The following is an 11,075-nucleotide window of genomic DNA, read 5'->3' on the forward strand; positions in this document are numbered from 1 at the left end:
GCTTGCAGTGAGCTGAGATCCGGCCACTGTACTCCAGCCTGGGTGACAGAGCCAGACTCCATCTCAAAAAAAAGAAAAAAAAAAAAAAAAAAAAAGGATCAACTTTAAAAGTTTTTGTATTTTTTTAAAAAAATGGTTTTGAGATGGGGTCTTGCTATTTTACCCAGGCTGGTCTTGAACTCCTGAGCTCAAGTGATCACCCCATCTCAGCCTCCTCAGTACCTGGGATTATAGGCCCTGATAGAGGCACTTCATTTGTTACTGAGAAGCTTATAACAAAGTAACAAAGTGATATTTATCTCTTTCCTTCGTTCTCCAGAGGCAACTACTTTCAATTTTTTCAGTTGTTTATGCTGTTCCCACCTATCTACATAATACACATTTACTATTATTTTTATTTTATTTATTTTTATTTATTGTTTTTTTTGTTTGAGACGGAGTTTTACTCTTGTGACCCAGGCTGGAGTGCAGTGGTGCAATCTCAGCTCACCGCAACCTCCGCCTTCCAGGTTCGAGCCTTTCTTCTGCCTCAGCCTCCCTAGTAGCTGGGATTACAGGTATGTGCCACCATGCCTGGCTAATTTTGTATTTTTAGTAGAGACGGAGTTTCTTCATGTTGGTCAGGCTGGTCGTGAACTCCCGACCTCAGATCTGCCTGCCTCGGCCTCCCAAAGTGCTGGGATTACAGGTGTGAGCCACTGTACCTGGACATTGCTGTTATATTTTATACATTTATATATTGTTCAGCTACCTATTTGTGGTAGATTATTTTATATTTTAGCTCTTATACTCCCTATCCCCTCCTTCTGCCCTGTCCATCTATATGATTTTATCACCCTTTGTGGTTTAATCCAATTTACCATTTTCATGATTACAACTTTATATATATTTTTTCTCTTAAGTATGAAGTATGATGTGCATTCCATTCCTTGTGTAACTTTTTGTTTCCCTTAGGATTGGGTTAATAATTGTGTTAAATCTTTTGTTTGTTTGTCTTTGAATCACTCTCTGTCATTCTGTACCCTAAATGCTCTGTAGTGTACCTTTCTGTTTGGTTTGCTACACACTGCCTTAGGAGTTATTTTCTGTTGTTCTAGTGTGTGTTGTTTTGTTCTGTTTTAGTTTTAGTTTAGTTTTGTTTTTTTGAGATGGAGTTTTGCTGTGTTGCCAGGCTGGAGTGCAGTGGCACAATCTCGGCTCACTGCAACCTTTGCCTCCCAGGTTCAAGCTATTCTCGTGCCTCAGCTCCTGAGTAGCTGGGATTACAGGCATGCACCACCACACACAGCTAATGTTTGTATTTTTAGTAGAGACGGGGTTTCACCATGTTGGCCAGGATGGTCTTGGTCTCCTAACCTCGTGATACGCCTGCCTTGGCCTCCCAAAGTGCTGGAATTACAGACGTGAGCTACTGCACCCGGCCTTGTTCTGTTTTTCTTGCAAACATCACTTTTGGAGTCCTCTACTACGCTGTGGACTGACTGTTTCCCAGGTCCACTGCACCCAGTGCCATCCTAGAAACCCACTTCATCTCTCTTGGACTGGCCCCCTGGTCTCCCGGGTCCTGAATCTTCCTCCTTGTTTACTACCTTGTTTGGTAGTGTATTTATGTATTTGTCTGTCTGTCTAATTATTTATTGGCTACTACATAATTCACTTTCTTTTTTTTTTTTCCTGGAGATGGGATCTCCCTCTGTCACCCAGGGTGGAGTACAGTGGCAAGATCATAGCTCACTGCAGACTTGAACTTCTTGACTCAAGTTATTCTCCTAACTCAGCCTTCTGACTACCTAGAACTACAGGCACACACCACCACGTTTGGCTAACTTTTATTTTTTATTTGTTTTTGTAGAGACACAGTCTTGCTATGCTGCCCAGGCTCACCTTCCCTTTCATTACTAGTGAAACTGTACTAGTGAAAATTGCTGTGCAGTTCTAACAAAATTCTCATCTTAATACCTAGAAAATTTAAAACATTTTCTTAATCACTTGTAATCTTACCCCAAAGAAGGTAGATCACATCGTGTATCCTGTTTTGTAGCCTTTTTTTTTAACTTAATAATCTCTTCTCCTGTTATAATGTGATTTATAGAGTTTATAATTTATCTCCTATTTGGCAGCTTTTGTTTTTTTCCCCAAAATTTTGGTACCTTATAAATGCCTGAGGTTATTTTTACACCTCTGAGTATCTCCCTAGAGTAAATTCCTTGCAATAGATTTTCCATACAAAAAAATTTCCAGGTGAAAGAGTATGCTACATATTGGCAGATTGCTGGCCGGGTGCAGTGGCTCACGCCTATAATCCCAGCACTTTAATAGGCCAAGGCAGGAGGATCACTTGAGCCCAGGAGTTCAAGACCAGTTTGGGCAACATGGCAAAACCCTGTCTCTACAAAAAATCAAAAATTAGCTGGGCATGGTGACGCACGCCTATAGTCCCAGCTACTTGAGAGGCTGAGATGGGAGGATCACTGGAGCCCAGGGAATCAAGGCTGTGATCAGCTGTGATTGCACCACTGCATCCCAGCCTGGGTGACAGAGTGAGACCCCATCTGAAAAAAAAAATCCCCCAAAACAAAAACAGATTGCCTTTGAGAATGGAAACTGCCTTCAGTTTCTCCAGCAATACATAATAGGACAATTATTTCTGATAAATGTGGGAGATAGTCTTCCATTTAAAATTCTCCTTGTGGCTGGGTGCAGTGGCTCACGCCTGTAATCCCAGCACTTTGGGAGGCCAAGGCGGGCGGATCACGAGGTCAGGAGATCAAGACCATCCTGGCTAACACAGTGAAACCCTGTCTCTACTAAAAAAATACAAAAAATTAGCTGGGTGTGGTGGCAGGCGCCTCAGGAGGCTGAGGCAGGAGAATGGCGTGATCCCAGGAGGTAGAGCTTGCAGTGAGCCAAGATCATGCCACTGCACTCCAGCCTGGGCGACAGAGCGAGACTCTGTCTCAAAAAAATAAAAAATAAAAATAAAGTTCTGCTTGCTTCAAGAAGAGGTGAAGGAAGCCACAGGTTAGAGGACACACTGCTTTCCTCTTTCAGTGATTTAAAAGGTGGTGGTGTCTGTAAACAGCTTCTGCTTCTGTGATTCCTTGCAGGGCATCAGGGGGCTATATCGGGGAATGGCTGCCCCTATCATCGGGGTCACTCCCATGTTTGCTGTGTGCTTCTTTGGGTTTGGTTTGGGGAAGAAACTACAACAGAAACACCCAGAAGATGTGCTCAGGTGAGTACTTACAGGCCAGGAGCACTCGCTATTCTGCCTGGTAGTGTGACATGGGTTAAATTAAAGAAACTTGGGCAGGGCACGGTGGCTCACACCTGTATTCCTAGCACTTTGAGAGACTGAGGTGGGTGGATCACCTGAAGTCAGGAGTTTGAGTCCAGCTTGGCCAACATGGCAAAACCCTGTCTCTACTAAAAATACAAAAAAATTAGCTGGGCACTGTGGCGGGCGCCTGTAGTCCCAGCTACTTGGGAGGCTGAGGCAGGAGAATCGCTTGACTGGGAGGCGGAGGTTGCAGTGAGCTGAGATGGCACCACTGCACTCCAACCTGAGCAACAGAGCAAGACTCTGTCTAAAAAAAAAAAAAAAAAAAAAAAAGAACCTTGGTGGGTCCTCCTGGGCCCTTAAGCCTGACTCCTGGGAGTTTTTTTTTCTTTCTTCTCTGAGACAGAGTTTTGCTCTTTTTGCCCAGGCTGGAGTACAATGGCATGATCTCAGCTCACTGCAACCTCCGCCTCCCAGGTACAAGCAATTCTCCTGTCTTAGCCTCCCAAGTAGCTTGGATTACAGGCATGCGCCACCACACCTGGTTAATTTTTTTTGTATTTAGTGAAGAGGGGGTTTCACCACATTAGGCTGCTTGCGAACTCCTGACCTCAGGTGATCCACCTGCCTCGGCCTCCCAAAGTGCTGGGATTTCAGGCGTGTGCCACTGCACCTGGCCCAACTCCTGGGAGTTATACATGAAGGAGTACTTGAGTTTTAAATTTTTTTAATTTTTAATTTTTTTTTTTGTTTGAGACTGAGTCTCGCTCTGTTGCCCAGGCTGGAGTGCAGTGGCTTAATCTCAGCTCACTGCAAGCTCCGCCTCCCCAGTTCTTGCCATTCTCCTGCTTCAGCCTCCCTACTAGCTGGGACTACAGACGCCTGCCACCACGCCTGGCTAATTTTTTGTTTTTTTGTATTTTTAGTAGAGACGGAGTTTCACCATGTTAGCCAGGATGGTCTCGATCTCCTGACCTTGTGATCTGCACCCCTTGGCCTCCCAAAGTGCTGGGATTACAAGCGTGAGCCACCGTGCCTGGCCCAAGTACTTGAGTTTTTGAGATGGGGTCTTTGTTTGTCACCCAGGCTGAAATACAGTGGTGCAATCACGACTCACTATAACCTTGAACTCCTGGGCTCAAGTGATTCTTCTGCCTCAGCCTCCCGAGTAGCTGGGACTACAGGCACACACCACCACTCTGGGCTAATTTTTAAATTTTTTTGTGAGATAGGGGCGGGTCTCATTATCTTGCCCAGGCTGGTCTCGAACTCCTGGAGCCAAGCAATTCTCTTGCCTCGGCCTCCCAAATTGCTAGGATTACAGGTGTGAGCCACCACACCTGACCAGTTTTTCATATTTCTTTTATAAGGTAGTATCAATTATTGGAGAGATTTGTAACCTCACGAGGCTGTTGAGAGGTCTGAATGCTTAAATATGTGTAACATGTCATAGGCAGCACCTGGTGCTGCCCTAAAGCCAAAAGTAGTCTTTCTATCACCTGATTGAGAGAAGAGAAGGTTCCAACTTTTGTTGTGCTTCATTTTTACAACATGCTAATATGACTATAAAGATTTCAGGTATTAGTTTCTGTGTTACAGTGGAATAAGTTAATATGTTTTCCTTTAATAAACTTTAAGAAGTTGGATTTGGGTATGAAGAGGCACCTGAGACAGAATTATAGTTCAGAATTTACAAAGTAGCGAAAACAGAGGCTTCTCAGGATGCAGGGGAATTGTAAGTGGAAATATTGGGTGAAAATGTATCCACAATCTGAGCTGTGCAGGGTGCCAACCCCTGGGAGGGGCTATAGGCAGTACAGGAGCTACAAAGGCTGGCCTGCCCTCAGATCCGGGAGCTCAAGGGAGGAAGCCCAGGGTGCCATGCAGTTGTATTCTGTCACCACTCTAGGCCACAGCAGGCTGAGTGAGGGTCTAGGATGTAGATGGAGGTGCTTGTAGAGTGAAACTCTATTTCTAGGATCCTTGTGACCCTCTGAATGTCCCTAGATTCTTTTTTTTTTTTTTTTTTTTTTTGAGATGGAGTCTTGCTGTGTGGCCCAGGCTGGAGTGCAGTGGCGCCATCTCGGCTCACTGCAAGCTCCGCCTCCCGGGTTCACGCTATTCTCCCGCCTCAGCCTCCGAGTAGCTGGGACTACAGGCGCCCGCCACCACGCCTGGCTAGTTTTTTATATTTTTAGTAGAGACGGGGTTTCACCATGTTAGCCAGGATGGTCTCGATCTCCTGACCTTGTGATCCACCCGCCTCGGCCTCCCAAAGTGCTGGGATTACAGGCTTGAGCCACCGCGCCCGGCCTGTCCCTAGATTCTATAAATAGCCGCAAGTGGCCTGAAACGTGGGTAGGGTTGTTTTGGTGCTGCATCTGCCCATTGGTAGTCCTTGTGTCCCAGGGACACATGTCCTCTCTGAGTGCCTGTTCTTTTTTTTTCTTTTTTTTGAGACGGAGTCTCGTTCTGTTGCCAGGCTGGAGTGCAGTGGCGCGATCTCAGCTCACTGCAACCTCCGCCTCCCAGATTCAAGCAGTTCTCCTGCCTCAGCCTCCTGAGTAGCTGGGACTACAGGTGAGCGCCACCATGCCCAGCTAATTTTTGTACTTTTAGTAGAGATGGGGTTTCACCATGTTGGCCAGAATGGTCTCGATCCCTTGACCTCGTGATCTGCCTGCCTCGGCCTCCCAAAGTGCTGGGATTACAGGTGTGAGCCACCATGCCCGGTCCTGAGCGCCTAGTCTTTTAGCATATGTGCCAGCTCACGGATGTATCAGGGCCATGCATGACCCCTGTGGGGTCACTTCTGGTACTTTGGTCTATGGGCTGTGTTCCTGTACAGTCACATCAGCACTCAGAGAAACAGTCTTCCTGACTGTACAAAGTTAAGACACTCAGGACCCCACTCCCACAATCCTGTCAGCCCTGCTGTGTTCACCTTCCTGTAATGCTGTTTGGGGATGGTATAGAAAGGAGTGTTACCAGGGCCTTGGGGTGGAAGTCCAGGAGGGTCCAGCTCTCAAAGGTGCCTCCCTGGGATGGAGATGGGGGTGGGGAGTGGGAGAATAGGCCAGACAGCCATTGAGTGTCCACATGATGCCCTGTGCACACACAGAGATCCTATTCAGAGACAGTCTCCAGTCCCAAGAGATGAGGTTTGCTGAGCTTAGGGTTGGGCATTATGGGGAAAATGGAGCATGTTGGTCTCATAGGGAGAATTTAGTTGCTGAGAGGATTCCTCAGGGATAGCCATGTGAACTGGGACTGTGAAGATGGCCGTGTTGGAAAGCAAGTCTCTTGACTGTTCAACAGTCACCTTGGCTGTGTGCCTGAGGTAGATGCATGAGCCCTCCCTGGGGTGAATGCAGGGAGAAATAGGGCTGTTGAAACTGGTGCCCTGCCTGGAGTGAACTCTTTACAGTGGATGTCCCTCTACCCCCATTTGGCATCTGTTCATAAGCTCCTTGCTGGACGGGACTGACCTGAAGGCTCAGTTGTTGGAGGCTTGGGGTCAAGAGTGCACTGAAGCTTAGGACAGTATGTGAAGTTTTTCAGTAACAGTTGCTAAGTTGTGCGACTCTGTTGAAATGCTGAATGTAACTTTGTGCCCCATTGCCTCCAAACCATGCTGGTATTGCTAATCCCAGAAAGAAAAGGAGGTAGCCAGGCACAGTGGCTCATGCCTGTAATCCCAGCACTTTGGGAGGCCAAGGCAGGAGGATCACTTGAGCCCAGGAGTTCGAGACCAATCTGGGCAACATGGTGAAACTCTGTCTCTACAAAAATGCAAAAATCAGCCAGGCTTGCCTGTAGTCCCAACTACTCAGGAGGTTGAGGTGGGAAGGTCACTTGAGCCCAGGAGGTGGAGGTTGCAGTGAGCTGAGATTGTGCCACTGCACTCCAGCCTGGACAACAGAGCAAGATTCTGTTTCAAAAAAAAAAAAAAAGGGCTGGGCACAGGGGCTCATGCTGTAACCCTAGCACCCTGGGAGGCCGAAGTGAGTGGATCACTTGAGGTCAGGAGTTTGAGGCCATCCTAGCCAACATGGTGAAACTCCGTTGCTACTGAAAATACAAAAATTAGCTGGGTGTGGTGGCGGGTTCCTGTAATCCCAGCTACTCGGGTCCTGAGGCAGCAGAATTGTTTGAACCCAGGAGGTGGAGGATGCAGTGAGCCGAGATCGCTTCACTACACTCCAGCCTGGGGACAGAGTGAGACCGTGTCTCAAAACAAACACAAACAAATAAACAAAAAGAAGAAAGAAAAGAAAAGGAGATGCCAGAGGTGGCACAGACAGCTTGGGGTGATAGATGGGTAGGAGCCTCAGACTGCTGTTTATACTCAGGGTTGTTCATTCTGTGGGGGCCAGAGTGAAGACCCATACCTCTTGCCACTGGGGAACTATTTCCCTGTACAGGGGCCACAGGACCTGTCATGCCTGCCTGGGTATCATCCCTGTCTGGTCATTTCTCAGCATCTTACAGCATATTGCATGCAGTTGACTTGGCTATCCCTTAGCCTTTAGAGGTGGCCACAGCCATCCTCCTTGGCCTTGAAGCTGTCCTGCTTGAGTCTTGGCTTAGAGTGTTCTCAGGCCCTTGGTAATCCAGAGGAAGTGAGACTGGAGGGGAACTACTGGGGGAGATTAAAGTCCAGATCTTGGGTTAGAGACTTCCCCCTCAAAAACCCCAGCACATTAACTATGGGGAATTGAGGCTCAGAGAGGCCTGGAAACCTGTCCATAGTCACTGTGCCTGGCAGGCGCATGGATGGAAACTGTTTTACTATAAAACTTCTCTTACAGGTCAGGGATTCAGAGCGTACACCGCATGGGGTGGGCCTTGTGACCAGACTCCCATTGCTCTTGCCACTGAGACCCTTGCTCTGGGAAATTTGACATTAAAATATACCTAGAACTGAGTTTTTGTGCGAAATCTGATTCATTTGTGGCTAGGCTTCTACCCAGTCCAAGTACTTATTTTTTTTCTTACAAAACTGTCCTTTTTGCTGAGATTGGCCCCTGTCCTCAGTGGTTAGTCACAGGTGCTTGCTTCTGGTTTTTGTTTTCAATGCAGCTATCCCCAGCTGTTTGCAGCTGGGATGTTATCTGGTGTATTCACCACAGGAATCATGACTCCTGGAGAACGGATCAAGTGCTTATTACAGGTAAGGTTGTGATTGGAGGGGAAATACTAGCTTTTTCCTTTCAGTTTATAATTTCATGTGCATGTTTATGTCCTTTCACCCTTTATAGAGGCTTCAGGGTCGGGTGCAGTGGCTCACACCTGTAATCCTAGCACTTTGGGAGGCCAAGGTGCGAGGATTGCCTGAGCCCACGAGTTAAAGACCAGCCTGGGGGCCAGGTGCAGTGGCTCATGCCTGTAATCCCAGCACTTCAGGAGGTCGAGGTGGGCAGATCACCTAAGGTCAGGAGTTCGAGACCAACCTGACCAACATGGTGAAACCCCGTCTCTACTAAAAATACAAAAATTAGCCAGGAGTGGTGGTGCATGCCTGTAATACCAGCTACTCGAGAGACTGAGGCAGGAGAATCACTTGAATCCAGGAGGCAGAGTTTTCATTGAGCCAAGATCATGCTATTGCACTCCAGCCTGAGCAACAAGAGCAAAAATTCCATCTCAAAGACAAAAACAAAACAATACAGAACAACGATGTTATTTTTTTATTTTTATTTTTTTTTGAGACGGAATCTTGCTCTGTCACCCGGGCTGGAGTGCAGTGGCCTGATCTCAGCTCACTGCAAGCTCCGCCTCCCGGGTTTACGCCATTCTCCTGCCTCAGCCTCCGGAGTAGCTGGGACTACAGGCGCCCGCCACCGCGCCCGGCTAGTTTTTTGTATTTTTTTTTTTAGTAGAGACGGGGTTTCACCGTGTTAGCCAGGATGGTCTCGATCTCCTGACCTCGTGATCCGCCCGTCTCGGCCTCCCAAAGTGCTGGGATTACAGGCTTGAGCCACTGCGCCCGGCCAGAACAACTATGTTATATGAATGGAATCGTATAGTATATAAAGTCTTTGGATTGGCTTGTTTTTTGTTTTTGTTTTTGTTTTTTGTTTTTAGATGGAGTCTTGCTCTTATCGCCCAGGCTGGAGTGCAATGGCACGATCTTGGCTCACTGCAACCTCCTCCTCCCAGGTTCAAGTGATTCTCCTGCCTCAGCCTCCCCAGTAGCTGGGATTACAGCACCTGACACTATGTCCTGCTAATTTTTGTATTTTTAGTAGAGACAGGGTTGCATCATGTTGGCCAGGCTGGTCTCAAACTCCTGACCTCAGGTGATCCACCCACCTTGGCATCCCAGAGTGCTGGGATTACAGGCATAAGCCACCACGCCTGGCCTGGATTGGCTTTTTAAATTTTTTTATTTCTTTCTTTATTTTTGAGACAGGGTCTGGCTGTCACCCAGTCTCTGTAGTACAGTGGCTGGACTCAGCACACTGCAATCTCTGCCTCCTGCGATGAAGCCATTCCTACCTCAGGCTTCTGAGTATCTGAGACTACAGGTGTGCGTCACCATGCCCTGCTAGTTTTGTTTATTTTTTTAGAGATGGGGTTTTACCATGTTGCCCAGGCTGGCCTTGAAACTCTGAGCTCAAGCGATCTGCCTGCCTTGGCCTCCCAATGTGCTGGGATTATAGGCATGAGCCATCATGCGCAGCATAGATTGGATTTTAAACTCAGCATTGGCCAGGCACGGTGGCTCACACCTGTAATCCCTGCACTTTGTGAGGCCGAGGCGGGTTGTTCACCTGACGTCAGGAGTTTGAGACCTGCTTGGCCTACATGGAGAAACCCCGTCTCTACTAAAAATACAAAAATTAGCCGGGTATGGTGGTGCATGCCTGTAGTCCCAGCTACTCGGGAGGCTGAGGCACGAGAATTGCTTGAACCCAGGAGGCAGAGGTTGCAGTGAGCCAGGATCGTGCCACTGTACTGCAGCCTCGGTGACAAAGCGAAAAAATAAACAAAAAATAAAAATAAATAATAAATAAATAGGCCAAGCGTGGTGGCTCACGCCTGTAATCCCAGCACTTTGGGAGGCCGAGGGGGGTAGATCACGAGGTCAGGAGTTCAAGACCAGCCTGGCCAAGATGGTAAAACCCCCATCTCTACGAAAAATACAAAAATTAGCCGGCCATGGTAGCAGGCGTCTGTAATCCCAGCTACTTGGGAGGCTGAGGCAGAGAATTGCTTGAACCTGGAAGGCAGAGATTGCAGTGAGCTGAGATCACGCCACTGTACTCCAGCCTGAGCAACAGAGCGAGACTCTGTCTCAAAAATAAATAAATAATAAATAAATAAACTCAGTATAATTTTTTTTTTTTCCTCTCTGAGATGGAGTCTCATTCTGTTGCCCAGGCTGGAGTACAGTGGCACAGTCTCGGTTCACTGCAATCTCCGCTTCCTGGTTTCAAGCGATCCTCCTGCCTCAGCTTCCCGAGCAACTGAGATTACAGACACGCACCACCAAGCCCGGCTAATTTTTGTATTTTTAGTAGAGATGGGGGCTGGGGTGGGTGCGGGTCTCACCATGTTGGCCAGCCTGGTCTTGAACTCCTGACCTTAGGTGATCCTCCTGCCTCTGCCTCCCAAAGTGCTGAGATTATAGGCATGAGCCACCATGCCCAGCCCTCAGCATAATTTTCTAGAGATTCATTCGGATTATCACATATATGAATACTGCATTCATTTTTATTGCTGAATAGTAGTCATAGTATGGATTATCATAATTTAACTATTCTTCCACCTAACATCATCTGTGTTGTTT

General features: G+C 47.4%; 1 protein-coding gene across 2 annotated transcripts in view; it reads left to right on the top strand.

Moving 5' to 3' along the window:
• SLC25A20 (solute carrier family 25 (carnitine/acylcarnitine translocase), member 20) overlaps positions 1 to 11,075 on the top strand; it is a 48,492-nt gene that overhangs the window by 19,625 nt on the left and 17,792 nt on the right. For both annotated transcript variants that reach the window (XM_011980963.1, XM_011980962.1), the window contains exons 3-4: positions 3,108 to 3,235; positions 8,363 to 8,453. In XM_011980963.1, the coding sequence (XP_011836353.1) occupies positions 3,108 to 3,235; positions 8,363 to 8,453 (219 nt within the window). The remainder of the gene's footprint in view (positions 1 to 3,107; positions 3,236 to 8,362; positions 8,454 to 11,075) is intronic.

This window comes from Mandrillus leucophaeus, unplaced genomic scaffold (genome assembly GCF_000951045.1).
Source record: "Mandrillus leucophaeus isolate KB7577 unplaced genomic scaffold, Mleu.le_1.0 Scaffold22, whole genome shotgun sequence".
In the NCBI taxonomy this organism is placed as follows: Eukaryota; Metazoa; Chordata; class Mammalia; order Primates; family Cercopithecidae; genus Mandrillus; species Mandrillus leucophaeus.